This window comes from Carcharhinus amblyrhynchos, chromosome 19 (genome assembly GCF_965287045.1).
Source record: "Carcharhinus amblyrhynchos chromosome 19, sCarAmb.v2.hapA, whole genome shotgun sequence".
Taxonomy (NCBI): domain Eukaryota; kingdom Metazoa; phylum Chordata; class Chondrichthyes; order Carcharhiniformes; family Carcharhinidae; genus Carcharhinus; species Carcharhinus amblyrhynchos.
Window position 1 is genome coordinate 49,572,345 of NC_137342.1, and position 26,635 is coordinate 49,598,979.

General features: G+C 41.0%; 1 protein-coding gene across 2 annotated transcripts; it reads left to right on the plus strand.

The window, feature by feature from the left end:
• The first annotated feature begins 44 nt into the window (after positions 1 to 44).
• Positions 45 to 26,061, plus strand: prpf18 (PRP18 pre-mRNA processing factor 18 homolog (yeast)). Of its 2 annotated transcripts, XM_080207755.1 has the most exons (11): positions 45 to 149; positions 3,056 to 3,133; positions 3,265 to 3,291; positions 6,148 to 6,249; positions 9,866 to 9,979; positions 12,266 to 12,412; positions 14,264 to 14,332; positions 18,833 to 18,973; positions 19,432 to 19,503; positions 22,531 to 22,686; positions 24,634 to 26,061. In XM_080207755.1, exons 1-11 carry the CDS (start codon positions 69 to 71, stop codon positions 24,712 to 24,714), a joined length of 1,068 nt encoding a protein of 355 aa, XP_080063881.1. In that variant the 5' UTR covers positions 45 to 68; the 3' UTR covers positions 24,715 to 26,061. The 2 variants fall into 2 exon arrangements, with proteins under 2 accessions (XP_080063881.1, XP_080063882.1); XM_080207756.1 differs by lacking the exon at positions 3,265 to 3,291.
• The last annotated feature ends 574 nt before the right edge of the window (positions 26,062 to 26,635 follow it).

Below are 26,635 nucleotides of genomic sequence, written 5' to 3' on the forward strand. Positions count from 1 at the left end.
GGGCGACGCGCCTGGTTTCCGGGGCCGGGCCGGGGTCGCGCCTCTGACCCGGAGGTGACGTAGCGGCAATGGCCGCCGGAGGGATGGAGCAGCTGCGGGCGGAGATCGCCAGGAAGCGGCGGCAGCTGGAGGAGCGGCAGCTGGCGGGGGTGAGGGGGGGTCCCGGGGAGAGGCTCGGAGAGAGGGTGGCAGGGTGACTCTTCGTGTAGGATATTGGGAGCCGTTTATTCATGTTGCTAAGGTTTATTGTTCATTAATATTCGAAGGCCTATAACAATTGCAGTAAGATGGTTATCTGTTAATAAATAGAGAAAAAGCATGGGTGACACAGTGGTTAGCACTGCTGCTTCACAGCTCCAGGGACCTGGGTTTGATTCCAGCCTCGGGTCACTGTCTGTGTGGAGTTTACACGTTCTCCCCATGTCTGTGTGGGTTTCCTCCCACAGACTGAAAGATGTGCTGGTTAGGTGCATTTTCCGTGCTAAATTCTCCCTCGGTGTACCCGAACAGGTGCCGGAGTGAGGTGACTAGGGGATTCTCAGTAACTTCGTTGCAGTGTTAATGTGAGCCTTCTTGTGACACTAATTAAATAAACAGCAGCTGCAAACTGCTCCAACCTCAAGTGTGCTGATACTTGGCTATGTGGGAATTCCATGTTGCTTCCCTGTGTCCCGGATAACCAGGGGTTAAAGTTGGTGTGGAGTGGGGTCAAACAGAGTGATGTCCTCCCCTGACTGGCAGCATCCACAAGGACGTGGGAGCTGGAGCTTTCAAACAACCTTTACACAGCGATATTGTCAATCCACTGAGAAACCCTCAGCAATGGAAGCTGCTCTGTGATTAGTCACAGTAAAATCTAGCTGCTGGAAATATGTGAACCTCATATTTTGCAGTTGATAGAATCCCAACAGTACCGAAGTAGGCTATTTGGCTCATCAAGCCTGCACCGACAACAGTGCCACCCATACCCTATCCTCCATGGATTTATCCCACTAATCCCTCTAACCTGCACATCGTTGGAGTGTGGGAAGAAACCGGAGCACTGTGAGATAACCCACGCAGACAAGTGAAGAACATTCAAACTCCACTCAGTCACCTGAGGCCAGTATTGATCCTGGATCCTTGGCACTGTGAGGCAGCAGTGCTAACAACTGTGCCACCCTATTTGTTTTCACTTGGGAATTTGTTAAAGTAGAGCTTGAAGTGAACACTTGATCTCTTGGCAAGTTGTATCTCATTATTATCTAATCATTATAAGAACATAAGAAATAGGAGCAGGAGTAGGCCATCTAGCCCTTCGAGCCTGCCCCGCCATTCAATAAGATCATGGCTGATCTGTTGTGGCTCAGTTCCATTTTCCCGCCCTCTCCCCATAACCCTTAATCCCCTCTCTTATCAAGAACCCATCAACCCGCTTCTTAAAAATATTTAGCGAGGCAGCCTCCACCACTTCAACGGGCAGAGAATTCCAGAGATTCACCACCCTTTGAGTGAAGAAGTTCCTCCTCAACTCCGTTCTAAACCGCCTCCCCTTTATCTTGAGGCTGTGCCCCCTAGTCCTACTGTCTTTTTTGAGCGGCAAGAGTCTCTCCACCTCTATCCTATCCATCCCATTCATCATCTTATACGTCTCAATGAGATCTCCCCTCATTCTTCTAAACTCTAGCGAGTACAAGCCTAGTTTATTCAGCCTCTCCTCATAGCTCAATCCCCTCAACTCCGGTATCAGCCTAGTAAACCTCCTCTGCACTCCCTCCAGGGCCAAAATATCCTTGCGCAGGTGCGGCGCCCAAAACTGCACACAGTACTCCAGCTGCGGCCTCACCAATGCCCTATACAGCTGCAGCAAGACCTCCCTACTTTTATATTCAATCCCCCTCGCTATGAAGGCCAGCATCCCATTCGCCTTCCTGACCACCTGCTGCACCTGCAAGCTGGGTTTTTGCGACTCATGCACAAGGACCCCGAGGTCCCTCTGCACCGTCGCGTGCTGCAGTTTTTCGCCACGTAAGTAATAGTCCTTCCTACCATTCTTCCTACCAAAGTGGACCACCTCACACTTGCCAACATTAAATTCCATTTGCCATTTCCTGGCCCATTCGCCCAGCCTATCTAGATCCTTCTGCAGACTCTCCACACCCTCCGCACAATTTGCCTTTCCCCCAATCTTGGTGTCATCAGCAAATTTCGACACCCTGCACTCGGTTCCCTCCTCCAGATCATCTATATAAATGGTAAATAGCTGAGGCCCCAGCACCGACCCCTGGGGCACCCCACTAGTCACCAACCACCAATCCGAATAGCACCCATTGACCCCCACTCTCTGCCTCCTATTTGACAACCAATCCTCTATCCACGCTAACACCCTACCCCCAACTCCATGTTCCCTGACCTTCTGCAATAACCTCTTGTGAGGTACCTTGTTAAACGCCTTCTGAAAATCCAGAAAGACCACATCCACCGGCTCTCCTCTATCCACTGCCCTAGACACATCCTCATAGAACTCCAGTAAATTTGTCAGACACGACTTCCCTTTAATGAAACCGTGTTGCGTCCGCCCTATCAAGCAATTCCCTTCAAGATGCCTCGCAATTTCCTCCTTAATGACGGATTCTAACATTTTACCTACCACAGACGTTAAACTAACCGGCCTATAATTCCCCGCCTTTTGCCTGGCACTTTAACTGCTTTGTAAATGAGGCCACGTTATGCTTGTGATTGATCCTTTCTTTACAATTCTCTATTCCTATTCCAATGCTGGTATCTGTGTTTGTGTAAGAGCCTGAAAAGCATTATTTACGATCACCAAAAACAAAATGCTGGAAAATCTCAGCAAGTCTGACAGCATCTATGCCAAGAGAATAGAGCCAACGTTTTGAGTCTGAACAACCTTTTGTCAGAGCTCGATTGTTTACTGTCACTGTTTTGATGCATTTGCTATCTTACTCAGTTTTGTTACTCATATTTAAAGCTGCGTACTCTGTGTACTCACAGCTGTTGTTTTCAAGGTGCAGTGTCTAAGAAGTGGAGGTAACTAATTTTTGTGTTTCTACAGGAATCAAAAAAGTTCTTCAAACGTAGTGACCTTGCTAAAAAGGAAGAAGAGGCATATTTAGAGAGATGTGGTTATCAGGTATTTGTATTTTAGTTTTGAGATTATTAGAGATCAGCGATCTGATGCTACTTTTGTGAAACTGTGGCAATCAAATGGATTTCACCAGTAAATTTAACAACAAACCTTTCCTGTGAAACTTGTATCAATAGGTTGTAAATGAGGAGCCAACACCAAAGGTATGGGTTCAAGAACAAACCTTATCTTTTTTTGTTTGGGCTGTGGGTAAGCCATGTAAGCTGAGTGCATGACAGCAAATGGTATGCAAGACGTGAGCTTGTGCCTTGGCTTTTTTTGAGTTTGCATTGTTTTATTGGATTTAGCTAGCATTTTGTTTTCAGTTAATTAAATAGAATATTGATAAATGCTAATTAAATAATTTGTTCTGACCATCATCAGCTAAAATAAATATTGTGATCAGTTTGAATAATTGTTATTTCCATTCATTTTAAATATGACTAAAGAATATAGAATAGTTTCACATTGAATTGCAGTTTAAAAAAATACTTTATTTCAGCAAGCTGGCTTATATCATTTTAAAAATTATGTAGAATGATGTGGTACATCAGCATGGTACAAGCTTACCTCTGTAGTTTTCTTGGTGTCAGAAGTGAACAGGCATGTATCTCATACAGATAGGGGAGAAAGAACTGGCATGAAATTCAACACAGCCTCAGCCCCTACAGACCCTCATAGTCATATCTGCATTTGTGTTCAGTTATAGAGTGGTATTGTCAGGATTGGAATCTTCTATTTATAGAATAACATGTAGGATTTTTTAAAGTGGGTGTTTACAGGGGAATAAATTGGCAATAAACACATTTTAATTCTGAGATGGAATAACTTTAATATTGAAGAATTGAAATTGCATAATATATTTGCATTGTTCTTAAAAAGTAAGTAGATGCTTAGTCATTGGTAGGTTTCTACCTGCAGAGCTGGTAGCCAATACTAAGTTAATACTAATAAAAGCAGTATATCATGTTTTGCATCTTTTTCTTACGCTAATCCCGTGAAAGAATAAAATATTGTTCAATTAAGCACTGATACACTTGTGTGCATGAAATCAGTTGGAAAGCTTGTGCCTGCATCCGGAATGCAGTGTTGATAGAAAGTATAGTTTAAAGCAAGTGCTGTGGTTATTGCAGATTTAGCTGTTTGCCTGCTTAATGGTGTTGTTGTAAGTCAAACTCCATTTTGTATTGTTAATGAAGGCATGGGACTGAAGGAAGAACAGCATGGTCAGTAGCATGGAACACGAGGATATTTCCTGTAAATATGTATGAACATTTGCACTATATATTGTGGAAAAGTTTTGGAAATGGTTTCTGCTACTACTTGAGATGGGTACAAAGAATTTGAGTGTGGAGTACAGAAACAGGTTATTTGTCCTAACTGGGTCCACACCAGAATTACACTCCAAGTGAGCCTCCCCCAACCTTCCTTATCTAACTATATCAGCATATCCGTCCAATCATGCTAGCCTACTAATTGGGCCAGTTTCTATATATGTTTTATTTTAAAATATAAAATGCAGATACATTGTGATGATAATCTGAAGATTGCATTGGGCCCTAACTCTCATAACCTGTTTGAATTGTACAATACTCAAATTTTTCAAAAAAAAATTGTAGCTTCAGGGATTAAGATGATGGGGTTTGAGTTTATACAGTTGAATTATAATTAAACATAATAGGACAACTGTTCTAATGTTTCAAGTGTAAATCTCTATTTAAATACTCTTTTAAAAGTATAAAATCAAAACTTATCAGTTTCAATTTCACCATCTGATGTATTGTAATTTTTCTTAGAAATATGAATTGGAATCTGTAACATCTATGCTGATTTTGAATATACTCTTGAATTGCATTGTCTGAATGATAGCAGTGCATTTCTCCATCTAGACAAAGTGGGGCAAATGCCAAAATATGCACTGGATATTGAACATTAGAACACAAACATATTCTCCATATTCTTAAGGCATGTAGCAATGTTGCTTTAGTTGTAACTCATTAACTATAAGATGTTTTTGGGATTTCCCAAAGATTGAAAGATGCTGTTTAAATCTGGTCTCTTGTGCATCTACCACTTTCTTCATACCCCATTGGCAGCCGTGCCTTTAGCTATGTAGGCTCTAGACTTTGTAACATCCTCATTACTCTTCTCCTTAGAATCTAGTACTCTGAATATGTTTTGGTCGCATATTCTGATGTCTCCATCTTTGGCCCAGAGTCCATTGTTGTCTGACAACTTCCCCTGTGAAATCCTGGTTCCACCTATCAACATCATTCAAATAGATTGGATCATGGTCCACTGGCTGTGGTGGTGTTTTAGGACATTTTGAGGACTTTATAAGTGACATGTAAATGCAAATCTTCTTCCTTTTGTATACATCTTTTTAATTTACATGATCACAGCTATGAAATATTTTACTCTGTTGCTTAATACCTAACGTTTTATCCACATTTACAATTGGTCCTCTATAGGAGCTTCTGTGGCAGTCGGCTATTGCGACCAAATATTTTATTCTGACTGCCTCATTTATCAATATGCCTTCCATTTTGCAACTGAAATTTCACCTCCTCTTCCCACCTCCTGATACAGTTAATAACTTATGCTCCACACCCTGTTTGTTAAATGTGTGCATCTGTGCATTAATATTGTATCCCTGCTGCTCTGCAAATTAAATTTCATTCACAAGTGGTTCCCCCTTGAATTTCTGTTCGTTCTTCCTGTTCACTTTTCCCATAATTTAATGAAGGTACATATCTGTAATATTAGTGTTTGTTCCGAATAGAGAGTGATGTCAACAATGCACTTTGATGTAGATAAAATTCTAGTCTCTGCAGAAATCTATAAAATGGCAGGTGTAAGCTTTTTATTGTTTATGTTGGAAAAATTGATTTTCTGCAGTATTTCATAAGGGGAAATGAGGTGCCTTTAAACTTGTGTGTTATATAGTTACCAGTATGATGATGTAGTTACAGGTTAGTTCCTGCACTAAAGATTTACTGATAAATACTGTTAATGTACAGGTGCAGCCAAAAACAAGTGAAGAAGATGCTTCTTCTTCAAACCCAGTGCTTGAACTCGAACTTGCTGAAGAGAAATTACCGATGACCCTTTCCAGGCAAGAGGTAAAATGTAGTCTTGGTTAACGCTGAATCTTGTGAATTGTGAAAATGCATAATTCACTGTGAGTGACAGATTTTCAAAGCCTTAATATTTAATCAAGGTCCACTTTGCATTCAAATAGTCAATCATAATTAGATTCAGAATCTGTGGTTTTAACACGATATTTTGATTCGTACTATTAAATGGTAATGGATGTTTTTTCCCTGGCTGCGTTGGCGAGTTAAACTGGAAAGAATAACAAAGAGTCGGTTCGTTAAGAAGAATGATGTAGCTTATGAAATCCTCCTTGTCCTGAATTTTCTGCTTATGCCTGGATCATGTCATGTTGGCAAAGAAAGCAAGCATCTCACTGTCTTTCAGATCCCTGCAAAAACCATTTTTAATACTAATAACTAATGACTATTGTCTGTGCATTGACAACTGCTAATTCCAGCCACTCGTCCATGTAGCAATGCAGTTGAATTCTAGTTGCCCAGTGACTTGAAAACCTACATCTCTCCAGTTAAAGAAACACCTTCCTTTGGTGCTTCAAGATGCCACCCTCCTGTAAAATCTATTTAAAACTTTGTATTCCTTTTGCTTCAGAACAGATAAATGGGCTGAAGACTTGCTGAGAAAGTAAAGCTTGTGAACAATGCACAATGTTACCAATGTGCAAATTGGCATCAACCTCTAGCGAGAAAGAGAAATTCTATGAATCACAATACAAATTGCACAGTGCCAATTAGCAAGGCTCTGCCATTAGCTTCACGCAAGCAGCATCTTACCCTTAACCTCCCCATGACTTTCATAAAGTTTCTTAATTTGCTCATTAAACTTCCCACAAAAAGTGGAGCCTAGTAATGAATGACCTTTTGATGACATGATAATTGTTAATGACAGCACGGTGGCACAGTGGTTAGCACTGCTGCCTCACAGCGCCAGGAACCCAGGTTCCTGGTTTGGGTCACTGTCTGTGTGGAGTTTGCACGTACTCCCCGTGTCTGTGTGGGTTTCCTCCGGGTGTTCCGGTTCCTCCCACAGTCCAAAGATGTGCAGGTTAGGTGGCTTGGCCATGCTAAATTGCCCCTTAGTGTCAGGGATTAGCTAAGATAAATGCATGGGTTTACGGGAATAGGGCCTGGGTGGCATTGTGGTTGGTGCAGATCTGATGGGCCGAATGGCCTCCTTTTGCACTATAGGGATTCTATGATCGACTGCTAATCAACCTCTTTGGCCTAGAAAGTGAATGAACAAAAGGCTTATTTCTGCATCTGGTGATTTGTCGTTGGAGATTGTAATAATGTAATTTTCTTTAAAATTTCTTAGTTTTCTTTGTCCTTTGTTCTCTCCCAATCTGTACCTGATTTGCCAATAAATTTGTTCTTACAAGTTCACCTTCCTCAGCCCAGCCTCTGTTTATCTCCCAATCCTCAAATGTCACTGGTTAAGGATGTGGAGTTGCTGGCGTTGGACTGGGGTAGGCACAGTATGTAGTCTCACAACACCAAGTTAAAGCCCAACAGGTTTATTTGGTAGCATGAGCTTTTGGAGCGTTGCACCTTCATCAGGTGTGTGAAGAGTTCAGTTCACAAACAGGGCATATATAGACACAAACTCAATTACAAGATAATGGTTGGAATGTGAGTCTTTACAAGTAATCAAGTCTTTACAGATGCAGACAGTGTGAGTGGAGAGACAGTTAAGCACAGGTTAAACAGCTGAACCCAAGATCCCGGTTGAGGCCGTCCTCGTGTGCAGAACTTGGCTATCAGCTTCTGCTCAACGATTCTGCATTGTCGTGTGTCATAAGAACATAAGAACATAAGAAATAGGAGCAGGAGTAGGCCATCTAGCCCTTCGAGCCTGCCCCGCCATTCAATAAGATCATGGCTGATCTGTTGTGGCTCAGTTCCACTTTCCCGCCCTCTCCCCATAACCCTTAATCCCCTCTCTTATCAAAAACCCATCAACCCGCTTCTTAAAAATATTTAGCGAGGCAGCCTCCACCACTTCAACGGGCAGAGAATTCCAGAGATTCACCACCCTTTGAGTGAAGAAGTTCCTCCTCAACTCCGTTCTAAACCACCTCCCCTTTATCTTGAGGCTGTGCCCCCTAGTCCTACTGTCTTTTTTGAGCAGGAAGAGTCTCTCCACCTCTATCCTATCCATCCCATTCATCATCTTATACGTCTCAATGAGATCTCCCCTCATTCTTCTAAACTCTAGCGAGTACAAGCCTAGTTTATTCAGCCTCTCCTCATAGCTCAACCCCCTCAACTCCGGTATCAGCCTAGTAAACCTCCTCTGCACTCCCTCCAGGGCCAAAATATGTGTCGTGAAGGCTGCCTTAGAGAATGCTTACCCGAAGATAAGAGGCTGAATGCCCTTGACTGCTGAAGTCAATACATACTTCTGTGATTCAGCCAACATTATCTACCTGATATGCTGCAGGAAAGGATGTCCTGGGGCATGGTATAATGGCGAGACCATGCAGCCGCTATGACAATGGACGAATGGACACCGCTCAATAATCACCAGGCAGGAGTATTCCCTTCATGTCGGGGAACACCAGTCGAGGGCATTCAGCTCCTGATCATCGGGTAAACATTCTCCAAGGCTAATTACAACATTAAGCAGGAAGTGAAGAATGTAGACTGGGGGCAAATTAACATCTGGTATGTGGCATGGACAGAATGGATAGTTGGAAGCTTTTCCCCAGGGTGAAAGAGTCAATTACTCGGGCACAGGTTTAAGGTGCGAGGGGCAAGGTTTAAGGGAGATGTACGAGGCAGATTTTTTTAGAGAGTAGTGGGTGCCTGGAACTCATTGCCAGGGGAGATAGTGAAAGCGGATATGATAGTGACTTCTAAGGGGCGTCTTGTCAAATACATGAATAGGATGGGAATAGAGAGATATGGTCCGCAGAAGGGCAGGGGGTTTTAGTTCAGTCGGGCAGCATGGTCGGTGCAGGCTTGGAGGGCCGAATGGCCTGTACCTGTGCTGTGATTTTCTTTGTTCCTTGTACTATTGGTCCTACTTTCAGCAAGGTCTCCAATACTCTGCTCTCAGTATCTGATTATCGGTTTACGTTTCCGACAGCTTGTAGAGCAAAATATTTTTGATGATGGGTGCAGGAGCAAACGTAAGGAGCCATGCAGTGTGACGCTCTCCTCTGGCAAATTCTGGGCTGTAGGAATTTCCTCTTTAAGTGTTTTAAATTAGTCTAATTTTCACTCTCTGATGTTTGGTATGGGCTGCAGTAGATGGTGCTGTTGTACTGTGTCAAATAATTTTAAACCGTTGCTCAAGTGCATCACCATCTGCTGTTGGAGAATAGCACTACCTCCCTTATTTCAGAGGAAGTCGCAACAGGGGAATTAAATCTCTGATATGTTGTGCTGGTGATTTCAACAGGAAACTGCTTTTGGGTTTGAGAACTATGTTAGAAGCTACAACTTTTGTATTAGATTTTTTTTTGTCCAGCCAGATGGTTGACAAAGACTGCATAAATCACTTTACTGCTCAGATGTAACTGTTCACTTATTTAGATAGTGTATGAAGAACAGTTTATCAGTGAAAGTGTCTTTCACCACAGCATTCCTGGGATAAAATGAAACCTTTTTGTTGTCTTACAAGGTTATCCGAAGATTACGTGAAAGAGGAGAACCAATTCGATTGTTTGCTGAAACAGACTATGAAGCATTTCAGCGTCTTCGCAAAATAGAAATCTTAACTCCTGAAATTAATAAGGTGCGCTTTTTTTTATAAAAGTTTTTCTTTGGTATTTTGTATCGCATGTCTCCTGGCACTTGGAGTTAGTAGAACAGTTGATACATTAAAGCACACGCAGTTATGGTGGGGTGTTAATCTATTGCACTGCAAAGGGATGGTTAAATTGACACACCTGAATTAAATTCTCAACACGTAATCTTACAAACTCTTTTCTCTCTTGAAAACCCATGATCTGAATAATTAGTGAGCTAAGGAGATAAGCTAGCTGCCTTGTGTCTAGTATAGCACAAAGGTCACAGAAATGGAATGAGTGACATCCTGAAAGAATGTTAGTTGCTGTTGTGCGACATGCTTGCACTGAAATGCACGTGTATAAATTGGATAAAAAGTTGATGTTCCATTTTCTAGTGACAGCACAAATCACATGCTTTATTTCCACTTGTGTGTTTTTTTTCAGCTTTCCGTTCTCTGTTTATCTTTCATAGTCATAGAGGTTTTACAGCAACTTTGTCCTTTTTTTAACTCTCTAAGCTGGTCCCAATTTCCCACATTTGGCCCATATCCCTCTATATTCATTATACCCATGGAGCTGTCTAAATGCTTTTTAAAAAATAAAATTGTACCAACCTCTTCTAGTACCTCTGACATCTTGTTCCAGACACTCATCACCCTCTGTGTGAAACAGTTTCCCCTCTGGACACTTTTGTATCTCTCCCCTCTCACCTTAAACCTATGCCCTCTAGTTTTAGACACCCCTACTTTTGAGAAAAGGTATTGACTATCTAGTTGATCTGTATCCCTCATTATTTTATAGACCTCTATAAGATCATACCTCAACCTCCAACGTTCTAGAGAAAAAAAGTCCCAGTCTATCTAGCCTCTCCTTATACCTCAAACCAAAGCCCCAGTAGCAGTTCTTACTTTTTCAAATTGCCCTTGTTTCATGGCCTGTTGTCTATTTTCACCGTATCCTTTTTCCTGTTAATTTTGCTTTTTCAGACCTTGAAACACATGAAAAGTGAAACATCACGGCTTACATGCAACGGGAGGGGATGAATGGTGGTCATTGCATTAACCTCAGCATTTGTCTCTTTTAAAATGGCCTGTCTGGAATCGTATTTAAGAAAAATTTAGAAAGGAGGCCCACAAAATTTTAAAAATCAGCTTATTGTGAGCATCACACCATCCAGTAGCAAAAATTGGTTATAAGAATACAATTGGACTTTGATCTATCTGTGTGTCTTTCTTATGGATCCTGAATATTAGACCAGTGAGTATCTTTGCCTTCTGCCCCCTAGGGATATGGACAGGGTGAATAGGAAGCAGCTTGTCCCCCTTGATTGAGGGGTCAATCATGCAAGGGCATAGTTTTAGTGTAGGAAGCAGGAGATTGAGGGAATTTGAGAAGAAAGGTCTACACTCAGGATGGTGGGAATGCATTGGAGGTAGTGGAGGCTGCAAACCTTAAAATCTTTAAAAAAAAGTATTTGGATGTGCGCTTGAAATATCAACATTCAAGGATATGGGACAGGTGCAGGAAAATGGGGCCAGTGCGACTTTATTGATAGTTATTGTTGGCACAGACTTGATGGGCCTTTTCTGTATCGTATGACTATTGACCAGCTGAGATGAATCATTAGAAGCCAATAAGCTGGTCACCGCTATCTGCCTTGCTGAACCAGGAACTTGACCCAGGAAATTCAAATCGGAAAGTAAAGAAATGAAAAGGAAAACACACATTCTGTATTATTATGTAGGTGTCACAGTGGTACAGTGGTTAGCACTGCTGCCTCACAGTGCCAGGCACTAGGATTTGATTCTTGACTTGGGTCAATTTCTGTGTGAAATTTGCACGTTCTCATCGTGTCTGCATGGGTTTCCTCCCACCATCTGAAAGATGTGCTGATTAGGTGGGTTGACCCGAACAGGCGCCAGAATGTGGCAAATAGGGGAATTTCACAGTAACTTCATTGCAGTGTTAATGTAAGCCTTACTTGTGACTAATAAATAAACTTTAATTTTATTAATATTGGCATTTTCAACTGAGATTTTCAAAACCAGGCTCACAGAATAGATAACTAACTTATCTCTATAAGTCTTGCATCACCGCCAAGACAAAGTAAATTTGGAAACTTTCCAAATGATTAATTATTGAAATCAGAGCGTACAAAGACATAGCTAAACTTCCTCTAACTTATTCACAAACTAAAATCCAGCTGGTCTGGGTGATTGTATGATGAATGAAATTGGGAATTCTTGCTATTGAAAAAGCTCTCTCTGATTTTGTTCTTTGATTTCCCACAGGGTTTGAGAAATGACTTGAAAGCTGCTATGGATAAGATAGATCAGCAGTATTTAAATGAGATTGTGGCTGGTCAGGAGCAAGGCGAAGAGGAGGGACAGAATGACCTTAAAGTTCATGAAGAAAACACAACAATTGAGGAATTGGAGGTCAGAATTACATTTTGTTAACCTACTCTTGAGGGTAATCCAGAGGTCAGAAGCACCAAGGCATTTAAAATCTTTAACAATTGGTTTTATTCATTTTAAAATACCAGTGGTTACACAGATAGAGATGATTACAACCTAAGTTAGAAATAAAAATTAAAGCTCAGAATAGTTGAATTTTCTGCTTGAGATATTTGAATTAATTCTCTGTGGAGATTCTTGGTATTCTTCAGATCTGCCCCATGTACTGCCCCCTCTTCATACTGAAATTGTTGTCATACTTTGCTGAAGTGAAAAGGGCAGCTGGTATCTTTCCTCTCTCTCGCTCTTCGCCATTGTTCAAACTGGCTGATACTATATAAACAGCATCTGATGTTTGTGATAAAGTTTCACCAACCTTCAGCCCTTGCTAGGCAGCTGCCTTGTCTTTAATCTCATCCTTTAGAACCCCAGCGTGCCCCATCTCAGTTAGCCTTCCACACAGCAGGAAGCAATGCTAATACCTTATGGACATGGTCAAACTTCACACTGTTAGATTGAACGATGAAGGTTGATCTTTCCGAGTTCTATCACTCTTGTTGTTGCTTTTAACCAAATTCTGCCTTTTGGGCAATCAAGGGTTACTAGCCATTCTTCTTGTTTCCTTTGAGACAACCTTTATAGCGTCATAGAGGTTTATGGCAGGGAAACGGGCCCTTCGCCCCAACTTGTCCATGCCACCCCTTTTTTTAACCCCTAAGCCAGTCCCAATTGCCTGCGTTTGGCCCTCTATATCCATCTTACCTATGTAACTGTCTAAATGCTTTTGAAAAGACAAAATTATACCGTTACTGAACAGGTGGATATGGTGGCATAGTGATTAGCATTGCTGTCTCATAGCACCAGGGACCTGGGTTCAATTCCCAGCTTGGGTGACTGTAGAGTTTGCACACTCTCCCTGTGCTTGCTTGGATTTCCTCTGGGTGCTCCAGTTTCCTCCCACAGTCCAAAGATATGCAGGTTAGGTTGACTGGATATGCTAAATTGTCCCTTAGTGTCCTGGGATGTGTATATTAGAGGGACAGTAAGTAATCTCAAAATACCAGGTTAAAGTCCAACAGGTTTATTTGGTAGCACGAGCTTTCGGAGTGGTGCTCCAAATAAACCTGTTAGACTTTAACCTGGTGTTGTGAGACTACTTACTGTGCCTATCCCTGTCCAACGCTGGCAACTCCACATTAGAGGGATTAGCAGGGTAAACGTGGGGTTTGGGGGATAGGGCCTGGGTGGGATTGTAGCTGGTATAGACCCGATGGGCCAGATGGCCTTCTGCACTGTAGGGCTTCTTCCATGAGTATTGCTTATTTTTAAGCTATTAGTATCTAGAAACTGTCATTTTAAAGTTAGAATGCCATTTCTGGTGAGAGAATTTGTTTCAATGTTTTAAGATAAATTAGGTGAAATTTATTACATACCAGGTTCTAAGAGTTGTATGGACTCAATGTTATCTCTGTTTCTCTCTCCACAGATGCTGCCAGACCTGCTGGGTTATTCTAATCTTTGTTTTTGTTTCAGATTTCCAGTATTTATACTGCGGGATTTTCCGGCCACGCTCACCCCAAGGTCGGAAAATCCCGTCCAAGGTCCATGGACCTTTGCATGGTCCGTGTCCCACCCACTGCGATTCCCATGGTGGGTGGGACAGAAACATTCCACCCATTATGTTTTGCACAATGTCATGTGATAGTGTAGAAGAGTTTTTAAAAAAAAATTTCAATTATAATGTCGCAGCAACTTTTGTATTAACTGCTGTTAATTGGTTAATTCACAATACTTCTACATATTACGACTAACATTTTGCTTTTTCTAATGCAGGCCTTGGGTGAGTCCTTGGGACAGGGTGATGACTATAAAGACATGGACACAATAACCAAAGTTCTGAGGGTAATACAACAAACATTGGTAATATTTTCAAAGAATGCTTCTTTATGACAAAATGGTACCGTGAGCTATGCACATTTAACAAGTTAGTCCAGTAGATTAATCTAGTGGGATGAAAGCATTACCTTCTTGGTGGCTGTAAGTGTTCTGTGTGATGTACCTGGATAGTTATAATCCAATTCTTATTGCACATGAGCCTATAGCAGACTGTCCATAGTACCGGTTATTGCAGAGTTAAATTGACAGTCCACACAATAGCTGGGTTGGAACACAAACATTTCACACTTGTGAGATTGAAGGTGTTCTTTAGATGCATGTTGCGACAGAGAATAGAAGGAGTTTAACCTGCATTTAGCATGGATTTTAATAAAGCATTTGACAAGGTCCCTCATGGCTGGTGCAAAAGGTTAAATCACACAGGACCAAGGGTGAACTAGCAAGATGGATTCAGAACTGGCTTGGCCGTAGAAGACAGAGGGTGGTAGTGGAGGGGTCTTTTTCTGATTGGAAGTCTGTGACTACTGATGTTCTGTAGGGCTTTGTACTGGGACCGCTCCTGTTTGTGATATATATAAATGATTTGGAAGAAGATGTAGCTGATCTGATTGGTAAGTTTGTGGATGACACAAAGATTGCTGGAGTTGCGGATAGTGATGAACTTCGTCAGAAAATACAGCAGGATATAGATAGTCTGGAGAAATGGCAGATGGAATTTAATCCAGATACATGCGAAGTGATGCATTTTGGTAGATTAAATGCAGGGGGGAGCAACACAAAGGGCAGAACCATCAGGTGTATAGACACACAGGGGGATCTGGGTGTGCAAGTCCACAGAACCTTAAAGGTGGCAACACAGGTGGAAAAGGTGGTGAAGAAGGCATATGGCATGCTTACCTTTATTGGATGGGGCATAGATTATAGATGTTGCAGTTATACAGAATGTTGGTTAAACTACATTTGGAATACTGCATCCAGTTCTGGTCGCCACACTACCAGAAGGACGTGGAGGCTTTGGAGAGAGTGCAGAAAAGGTTTACCAGGATGTTGCTTGGTGTGGAAGGTCTTAGCTATGAGGTGAGATTGAGTAAACTGGGGTTGATCTCCCTGGAAAGACGGAGGTTGAGGGACGATCTAATAGAAGTTTGTAAAATTGTGAAGGGCATAGATAGGGTGAACAGTTGGAAGTTTTCTCCCAGATCGGAAATGACAAACACAAGGGGTCACAAGTTCAAGGTAAGGGGTGGGGTGGGGGGGGGGTGTGGGGGCAAGGTTCAATACAGATATATGGGGGGGGGGGGGTGGCGGGGACCTGGAATGCACTACCAAGCAAGGTGGTTGAGGCAGACACGCTAGGATCATTTAAAACTTAATCTAGATAGCCACATGAACAGACTGGGGATAGAGGGATACAAGCGGGTGGTCTGGTTAGGAACACATGATCGGTGCAGGCTGGGAGGGCTGAAGGGCCTATCATTGATGGCCTTCTATGTTGCTCCTCTTTATAAACTCCAGTACTGATATTATCAAAGGCAATAATTTGGGGAGGTTATATTTCACAACATATTCTGGGCCTGTTTAGCATTAAAATTGTCTGACTGGTTTTCTGATCAAAGATTCATTCCAGCAGAATAGGTAGATTCTTTGATATAATAATCATTCAATTCTCTCCCAATCCCAAGTTATCATTGCTGTCTTCTCAGAACCCAATAATCTTCAATATCTCTTTAACATCTGGATGAATTTTGCTGCTGTTACAAGTTTTGAATCTGCCTTAGATAAATCCTCTCTGTATAGCAAAGTTTAAGTTTATTTATTAGTGTCACACGTAGGCTTACACTAACATTGCAATGACGTTACTGTCAAAATCACCTAGTGGCCACACTTGGACGCCTGTTCGGGTATATTGAGGGAGAATCTTAGCATAGCCAATTCACCTAATCCGCACATCTTTGGATTGTGGGAGGAAAATGGAGCACCCAGAGGAAACCCATGCAGACATGGGGAGGATGTGCATACTCCACACAGACAGTCACCCAAGCCGGGAATCGAACCTGGGTCCCTGGCGCTGTGACGCAGCAGTGCTAACCACTGCTACTGTGCCACCCATGGTGACCACAGCTATAAGTAATCTGAGCATCATGTGTTCATGACTATGATTGTATAATTCAATAATGCACAGTACATTAGCATAATTCATAGTTGTAGGAGTGGGTACCCACTTATGATCTGTACTCGAATGTTGTCCTTCACTTGTGCTTTCACATGCACTTTTCCAGGCTTTCTGAAGGCAGAGTGGGATGAGACTGGGTGCAATTCCTTGAGTTGCTTTGTTTTACTGAAAGCAAATTAATTTACGGGACAACAATTGCAGTCAAATCTCACATGAATCTAACTGACCACAGAACAAGAAAAATATATAATATACTCAATAATAATCCCCAAAAGCAATTTTGGTTAAATTGGTTGGCATTAGATCTCAACAGGCTGTGGAGTTGAGATGAAAATGAATTAGTTTCCCTTTTTTCAACCAAGTTCCCTTCCCAGACCTAACCAGCTAAGTGACTTGGCTTTGGCACCGCCTTTTCTATGCAGCTTCTAACTATGAGAGCTGACCTCCTGCATCTCAGCTTCAAGCCTCTGGCTAAGACTTTAAAATCTGATTCGGAGCCTTCTCTTCTACATTTGCTGCATTTACTTCAAGTGGAAGGACGGTATCTCTGACTACTTCTCATTTGGGGTTCACCAGTTAACATTTTAATTACTGGTACAAGTTGAGAGGTGGCAGATTTAAAACTGAGATGAGAAGGAACTATTTTTCGCAGGGGGGTGATGACTTTGTGGAACTCGCTGCCCCATAGCGTGGTGGAGTCTGAATTGCTGAATGGTTTCAAGAAGGAGATATATTTCTAATTTTAAAAATTGATATGGGGAACAGGTGGAGAGGTGGATTTGAGGGAGAGATCAGCCATGATCTGATTGAATGGCAAAGCAGGCTTGAAGAGCTGAATTTGCCACCTCCTGCTCCTAATTTCTATGTTCCACAGGGATATGTTCTTGGCAGACACTTCAGATTGGGCTCATAAAATTGCTTCACCCAGACTCGGTGAGGATTTTCTCAGAAAGTCAGAATATTTACAACACAGAATGGGGCCATTTGGCCTCTTGTGTCCCTGCTGGCTCTCTACTCAGAGCATCTTAAATGAGTTAACAAATTACACTGATTGTTGTTGAAAAGGAAGACTATTCCTTAGAACACTTTTCATGGCCATAAGCAATACAAGTTCTTGACAGCCAATAAAATATTTTTCAGTTGTAGTCAATGTTGTAATTTAGGAAACACGTCAGCCAATTTGCGCATAGTAAGATCCCAAAACAGCTGTCTTAGAAACAGCAGTCTGTAACTTTACCAGGGCTCTGCAAATTTGCTTTGAATTGAATAACAACTCATTCCTAAAGTGTTATGAGGAAATATTTTTTTAAAATGTGTTTTATGATTTGAAACAAGACCGATGTCTCAACAAATATTTTCTGTAACAATATTAAGGAATTTGGAGAAATGATGTGAAATTGGGATTGAAAGATAATCTTGCCAACAAATACTGTTTTTAAAGCAGATTGAACAGGTTTGATGGACTAGCATAATCACTGATTCCCAATAGAGAGATGTAATTTGGCGTGTAAAGCTCCGAGATATTTAAATGAGGAAAACAGTATATAAATGAAACTGTGGCTTCATGTAGACTTTAAGTAATGCAATTATAAAATAAAAATTGAATTGGAAATCACGTACATTTTAATAATTATAATAACCCTGAAATGCAATTGAAATATTTCAAGTCTCTATTCAGAGATGGAACAAAAATTTTTAAGCAATCCTTTTGAATTGCTTTACACATGAGTTTGTCATTAAGCCGAAACAATCTTCAATCCTGAAAGACAGTTTTTTGATCTTGTAATTTTTCTAAGAATAGAGCCTAACTTGTGAAACCTGATTCTATTGCACTTCCAGCTGGCCTATTATTTATTTAGGTTTCTTAATACTTGGCAAAAAATGTCTTTTCTCCTTTGAGTGTAGTATTTCTTTTCCACACTTTGGTTTAGCATGTTGAAATCTTTCATTATGCGAAGATAAAATAAGACCATAAGGTATAAGAGCAGAACTAGTCCACTCGGCCCATCGAGTCTGCTCCTCCATTCAATCATGGCTGATTTCTTTTTCTCAACTCCATTCTCCTGCCTTTTTTCCATAACCCCTGATCCCCTTATTAACCATGAACCTATCTATCGCTGTCTTAAAGACACTCAATGACCTGGCCTCCACAGCCTTCTGCGGCAAAGAGCTCCATAGATTCACTATTTTCTAGCTGAAAAAATTCCATCTCATCTCTGTTTTAAAGGATCGTCCCTTTAGTCTGAGGTTGTGCCCTAAAATTATAGAATTATTTTAATATAACTTTATCCATAAGTTTCTCCAACCCATTTTTTATTATTTCCCTTCTATAGTTTCTTCTCGATGTTTGGGCAAAAGACCTGAATGCCAGAGAGGATTATTTAAAGTGCAGTGTACAGGGTAAACTTGCTGGAGCCACCCACAAGCAGACTGAATCCTACCTGAAACCTCTCTTCAGGAAACTTCGGAAAAAGGTAAAAGTTTTGAAATTATCCGAGTCACTTTTCTTATTTCCAGTTGAGTTTTTCTGTGGGTCCTGTGTTCCATGCTTGGTGCACAGAAAAGGAAAGACTTTTGGTAAAATAATTTGGAATTAATTTGTTTTGCATTCCAGCAGGAGTTTTTTATTTAAACACCCCCAACTCTGGAGACGTGACTGTTTTCAATTTAATGTAAATTTAATTTCAATTATTAAATTGAAAATTTTAATGCCCATAATGGCTTTTGAGTGTAACATTTGGAAATAATTACTTATTTTCTGTAGGTACTACTTTTGATATGTTTTGCAATGTGCCTTTCCATAGATTGTTGATAATTGTATGATTTGGTTGGTAGTTTGAGACTTGGAATAGTGTTACCAAACTGTTATAATTTCACAAAATACAATACATTGCAGTGAAATTGAAATAAAATTGTTTTTATTCTTCCACAGACCTTGTCCCAGGACATTAAAGAGTCCATAACCGATATTATCAAATTCATGTTGCAAAGAGAATATGTTAAGGTAAACACTGATATTAAACATTTTTCATAATATTGTTCAAAACATTTTAAAATACCACTTATGTTCTGACTGAATAATGTAGGCTTTGATGAATATACCAAATTTTTGTTAACAAAATTACATAAATACTAATGTGTTCTGATCAGAACACATGTATAGAAGTCTTTCAATTTGGGGTAAATAAGGAACTTAAAAGTGGATTTAAATCTGAAGTTGGGGCCCAAGGGAGCAATACTTAAATAGTTCTCTATAACCTTGATGTGTTGCTCAACTGTTGACCACTTGGATCAAAACCAAGGTTGTTTCTCATAGAATAAACGCAAAATACTGCGGATGCTGGAATCTGAAAAACAGAAAAATGCTGGAAAATCTCAGCAAGTCTGACAGCATCTGTGGAGAGAGAATAGAGCAAACATTTCAAGTCTAGATGACTCTTTATCAGACAACAGCAGCTCTGACAAAGGATCATCTACATTCAAATCATTAATTCTATTCTCTCTCCAGCGACGCCGTCAAACCTGCTGAGATTTTTCAGCATTATTCCTGTTGTTTCTAATATACCTATGTTTTTGATCCCCCACAAAGCCCTGCTTCTGCTTTCGACGTCTTCCTTTCCCCTCTTAATTTCCCCCCTCCTCTTTTCCCTTCGTTTCTCATTCTTCCTCCTTTTCTTTTCCTCCCACCCCTGCCAGCCATTCTATCCCCTTTCCTACCATTTCAGCTTTCTTCCCTTATCTTCCCTGCTTATCTAAGTCACCGTATTGCTTGAATTGAATCTGGTCTCTGCATAGAGAGGGCAGGAATTCCTGTTTCCACAAATATATTCATCTACAATGGGTATCAACTGGAATTACTTCAAGTTAGCAGTATTCTATTAAGATTGGAGAGAACAGAGGGGCCTGGGCATGCTGATTCTTGTCTGCAATGGCAGATAGTATACAATCCTGAAATAGACTGGATTGCACAAGATTAAACACAATTAAATACTCGTTTTAATTCTTCAGCTCCCAGAATTGGAGCATGTCACTGGAACCTTTTTTAAACACAATCCCATTGAGGGCAATTAAGCTGGCTCCTGCAAATTCAAGCCATCAATCTAAATAATTGGATAAACTAGACTAGATTGTCAGAATACCTTATTATGCATTTATAATATAGAACACATACAGATCTTATACCTGTGACATTTACAGTGATCTAAATTGCCTTATACAAGTGATATTTGTAATTATACAAGAACATTTGGCCTAATCGGAACGCTGGTTATATCGTGCTAAAATGTCTCTATTTTGTCGTTTATACTCTAATCTATTGTTTATTTACACAATTGTGATGTGATTGAAACTGTTCAGATGTGCGCAAATATTAATATTTTGATGTGTGTGGCCTTTTGTTTAAGTTCAATCTTCAGGACAGTTAAAAGTCCTTTAGTTTTTCACTGCTGGTGTACATCATGTCTGAATCTTTCTTTAAGAAGAGGAAATATGCAGGGACTTTTTTTTGGTACCACGCAAAGTCAAACTCAGGACTTCTGTCCCTAAAAACGGAAGTGCATCAATCACTGATTAACTCTTAAAGCAGCAACTGAATCATCGTAAGCCTGTTCCGGAAGCAATTCAGTGGCAGACGGATTAGTGGTCTGTTATAAGAACATAAGAAACAGGAGCAGGAGTAGGCCATCTAGCCCCTCGAGCCTGCCCCGCCATTCAATAAGATCATGGCTGATCTGAAGTGGCTCAGTTCCACTTTCCCGCTTTCTCCCCATAACCCTGTTATCCCTGCTGCAGAGAAGATTAAGTCAGTAGTTCCATCAGGAAGAATGGGCTGTGATGTTGCCAGCCCACCTCCATTCTATGAAGAATAAAAGTCTCCTTGGTTTTATAAACTTGAGCTCCTTGGTGTAATTTTCCATGCCCCCTGTACTGGGAAACCAGTGATGATCATGATGGAATAAGCTGGTATGAAAGGATTAATCTCTTGGAAACCGTACCTGTCACATTTAGTGAGTTGTCGTCTTTGGCAATTACTCGCCAGTGAGTCTGATTGTCTACACAGGAAACTCCATGTCACTGGTCATGTGTTCTGTGGGTCCTTGCGTGGCTGATGAGCCCAATCCCAGGGCTGCATCTTCAGCCACACACTCAGGCGTTTTCGGGTGGTGGGTTCAGTCCTTGGACTCTAGATTGCTGGGATTCCTTTCTCAGACTCCTTTTCTGAGCCTCCTCTTGCCATCAGGTGTCCTCGAAGAATTGTGTCCCTTCAATCAGGAGGTTCTTTCAAATAGGTCTCTTCTGAGCAAGGATCTCCCTCCATGAAGATCAACGGAGAAACCTCCCAAAAGGTGGAACATTTTCCCTAATTGGGGAGCTACCTCTCAACTAAGGCTGGCGTCAATGTGCAGATACAGCATCACATCTGATCCGTGAGCGTCACCTAAGGACAAGAGTCTTTGATGATGGTGGCATTCACATTGATACCAAGATCCTTGAGAGTTGTATTTGCCCAATGATGGTGCATTGTAACCTTTATTGGGAGCTGCGCAGAATCTCTTCTCCCCGGTCCAGTGGATGTGGCAGTTTCTGTCCTCGACAAACATTTTTGATTCTGAGATTGAGCTGTTATCTTTCTACAAGGCTTACCATTGATTATACTGCCTGTGAAGTTGAAGGGAACCTGTCGGACGCAGGTAGTAAACCGTGCAACATATCAATCCTAAAGCATGGTATATCATGCCAGCTATGCAGCTTCATTCTGTGGAAAGAAAATCTCGCGCAGTGCTGGAATTCTGTCTCTTGCACACACTCACCTGGAGTACAAAACTAACTTGTCAGTGTTGAACCAGAGTTAATACAACAGCATTCTTCATCACTTGGCCATTTAACCATTACAGAGTACGTGGGTGCTTTTGCTAGTTTTATTTGATAAAGTTAATGGATCATTAACTGGTTTAACCTTTGCATTATGTTGCTGAAGTTCTCAATATTGTTCAGTATCGATTTTTACATAAAGCATCTGTCCTGTCCATAGGCAAATGATGCTTACCTTCAGATGGCCATTGGCAATGCCCCATGGCCTATTGGAGTGACCATGGTTGGTATCCATGCACGTACAGGTCGTGAAAAGATCTTTTCCAAACATGTGGCACATGTTCTGAATGACGAAACACAGCGGAAATATATTCAGGTTTGTCTGCTAAATCTTTAATTAAAATACATATACTGAGCTGTGAAACATACTTTGTAATCTTTAGGCTTTTACTATGTTGTTGAGATTTTGGCTTCCTCGTCACATTTCACTTTCCTCTTGTGTACTCAGCCTTGTGCATTGTGCAATACCTGCTGGGTACTAATAGAGGAATTTCAACTCTTATAAATTCATGCTAATTCAAGCGATCAGCTATTGTAGTATGTGTTGTGGCACAGCGGTTAACACTGCTGGTTCACAGCACCAGGGACCCGGGTTTGATTCCCAGCTGTCTGTGTGGAGTTTGCACATTCTCCCTGTGTCTGTGTGGGTTTCCTCTGGGTGTTCCCGTTTCTTCCACAGGCTGAAAGATGTGCCGGTTAGGTGCATTGACCTAAACAGATGCCGGAGTGTGACAACTAGGGGAATTTCACTAACTTCATTGCAGTGTTAATGTAAGCCTTATTTGTGACTAATAAATAAACTTTAAAAAAGTCTTATCTAATAGCACTCTAAAACTTACCACAGATGCAAAACCCCCTTTCTTTTTTAGCAAAACGGGCAGGTATTTCAAGATGTGGGTTTCTTGAAAGGAGTTGGTAACTTACAATCAGCTAAGTTGCCTTCTGATTTGCCCCAGCAATTTACAAGCAGGCACAATTATCCTGATTTGGCCACGGCGCGTGTTTAGCAGTGATCTGGGAGAGACATGCCGGGTTAGATCAATAACTCCACTCCTAAAGCTTAATCTCCTCTTGAGCAACAATACCAGAGATCAGCTAATGTTACTTTAAAGCAACCGATACACTATGGAAATGATAAGCAATAAATCTAATATTTCACATAGCATTTGACAATCTATGATGAAATTAAGTGGAAAGTAATATGGGACATTTAGCTTAATTTTGGGGTATTCAGTTTGATTGTGAACAGCTTGTGAAAAGTAGAAACACATTGTTGAAAACAATTGCTCAGCAATTACAGATACAATAAGTCCATTGAAAGACCTTATTACAGATGGTTGAAGGGGCACCAGATTACGATTTTCATATGTCTGAAATGAACACTTGCCTGAAACCTAAAATTGTGTTTATACTTGGGTACGGAATCTCCCTGATGTTATACTTTACAAAGGCATTTACAAGCAAATGAGGTTAAATCATTGGGTGTTATAAATTGGACTGTGAATAACTTAATTGAGCAGTACATGGACCAAGTTCTGTGAGAAATTTGAAAGCTTTTCATTCAAGACAACACTTAGTCCTTCAGAATACATTAGGCTGCACAGTGACGCAGTGGTTAGCAATGCTGCTTCTCAGCGCTGGGGACCTGGGTTCGATTTCTGGCTTGGGTCACTATCTCTGCGGAGCCTGCACGTTTTCCACTGTATCTGCAAAGTGCAACGTTCTCCGGGTGCTCTAGTTTCCTCCCTCAGTCTGAAAGACGTGCTGGTTAGGTGCATTGGCCATGCTAAATTCTCCTTCTGTACCCAAATAGGAGCCGGAGTGTGGCACTGGGGGATTTTCACAGTAACTTCATTGCAGTGTTAATATAACCCTGTGACACGAATAAATAAACTTAAATTTACATTAATTGACCAAAGGTTTTTATTTATTTATTTGTCAAAAGTAACACTGTAATGAAGTTACTGTGAAATTCCCCTAGTTATCACACTCTGGCGCCTATTCGGGTACACTGAGGGAGAATTTAGCATGGCCAGTGCACCTAACCAGCATGTCTTTCGGACAGTGGGAGGAAAATGGAGCACCTGGAGGAAACCCACACGGACATGGGAGAACGTGCAAACTCCACACAGACAGTGACCCAAGCCGGGAGTCGAAACCGGGTTCCTGGCACCGTGAAGCAGCAGTGCTAATCACTGTGCCATCGTGCTGCCCCAAAATCATTGCGCAGATTTATGTTTCCCTCGTTTTCCTATTCTCCTAGGGGTTGAAGAGGCTGATGACCATCTGCCAAAAGCATTTTTCAACAGACCCTTCAAAATGTGTGGAATACAATGCCCTCTAACCAATGCAACATTTGAATGGGACATTTTCTGTATTATTCCTGGATGGGACTGCAAGACTGGGACCTATTGGGAACTGTAAAGAAGAATATGTTTGTCTGCGCAAGTATTTTACACATCAATGAGATTTTCTTCTTCAGAAAAGCAGCAAGCATTAAAGCTGTGTGACCCCCACAGTCGTGTTTGTTTAGTATTAAATAACTTTTAAGCATCTGCATCCAATTGCCTTTAATTACTCTTCTGGTAATTCAACCCCTTTTTTTTTGAGAATTAAAATCTTGTGAACAGAACTCTGCTGAGTCTTTTGGAAAAGCACTTTGAATTCAGGATTATATTTACACAACACTTTTTTAGAACAAGATATATGGTTATTAAATATTTTCCATCGTTCCTCCTTTGGTTTTGACAGTCACCTGTAAATTATTGAAATCCGAGTTCGGAACTAAATGTTGTTTCAGCTATTTCTCATTCTGATGCTTTCAGGCCATGGCTCCATGGAAATTGCATCGTGTGTTTTTACCCAGATACTCGCAGTTTTCTGTGAACAGCAAATGGTTGCATTTTCTTTAGTAATTGAACCCACAATTATGGAGCTGCAGTCTTGTTTACTAATTCCATTACACTGAAATAGCCTTTGGATGCAGACTGTACACTAAGTATAAATTGGTGTTTTAAAAATTCTTGAAGTTGCTATTATGCCGTGTCATCCCGAATGTCTGTCTTTAATGCTATACATGATGTGGAGATGCCGGTGTTGGACTAGGGGACAGTAAGAAGCCTCACAGCAGGTTGAAGTCCAACAGGTTCATTTGGAATCATAATTTTTGGAGCGCTGCTCCTTCATCAGGTGAGTGGAGAGGTAGATTTGACAAACTCAGCACATATTGACAAAAGTTCTTCGGTATCTTGTCTACTTTCTTGCATCTTTGTAGAAACTTGATATCTGTGTTGATGTGCGTGCTCTTCTTGTCTATGTATTATGTGTTTGTGAAACCTACCTCTACCTCTCAATTCTTCAAAAGCTCATGATTCCAAATAGACCTGTTGGACTTCAACCTGGTGTTGTGAGACTTCTTAAATGCTATAATGTAAATCTTTTGTTCTTTCAATTCACAAGAACTTTGTTCTCCTTATGTTGTTGAACCTATTGGCAGAACAGTTTTGATTTTGTTAAATTACTCGTGTAAATACTTCCCTGTTCATGCTGTCCCACCTTGGGAGTAGATGCAATATTTGAATGGAACTCAATGTTGTAAATGTACTCTAAAATAATTGCTTTTGATATCTCCTGTGCATACTGTATATAGCTGACATTTCTCCACTTGTGATAAATGCTCTTTTTTTTGGTCTCTTCTCTCCTGGGTTCCACATCATTTGCTGGCATAAAGAAGCAGACAGCTGACCTCCAGTGGGTCTGTACTTGTGAGCAATCTTTAACAACAGTCTTGTTTCTATTCCTAATACATATCTCTTCCTTTCCTCCCCTTTTATTTTTGAAAAATGTGCCTGACAGCTACTCAGGACCTCAACGAATAGCACCACTGATGGTGGGTCCTCCTCATTAATAAAGTGGGTGTTTGAACATCTAGGGTCTGCCACCCCTGTCAAAAGGTTAACTTAAGTTGGCACAATCTCCCAAGGCCAAGAAATCCTCTCCCCCACACCCCCACCTTGTGCTCTTTTAGGCAGAAGAGGAGAAAACAGCAAACTGACTAGCGTCTGCTTGTTGGATAATACTGGATACGCTTCTGATCTGCAATAGAGTCTCGCTGCAACCAAAATTAATAAACCAAACATAATTTGCTCTCTTGACTCATGAACTACCCTGAGTATGCGTGAAATCTAGTGGATCAATGCATTAGCATTTAAAAGAAAGCTTACTGTTCTACCCACTAGCTAAGCATCTTTGTAGAAGCAGTGGCT

Excerpts from the sequence above, each read along its gene's own strand:
- prpf18 (XM_080207755.1), top strand. The coding sequence starts at position 69 with ATGGCCGCCGGAGGGATGGAGCAGCTGCGGGCGGAGATCGCCAGGAAG. Across the intron at positions 18,974-19,431 it reads TCAGGAAACTTCGGAAAAAG|ACCTTGTCCCAGGACATTAA; the intron begins GTAAAAGTTTTG and ends ATTCTTCCACAG. Across the intron at positions 19,504-22,530 it reads TGCAAAGAGAATATGTTAAG|GCAAATGATGCTTACCTTCA; the intron begins GTAAACACTGAT and ends TCCTGTCCATAG.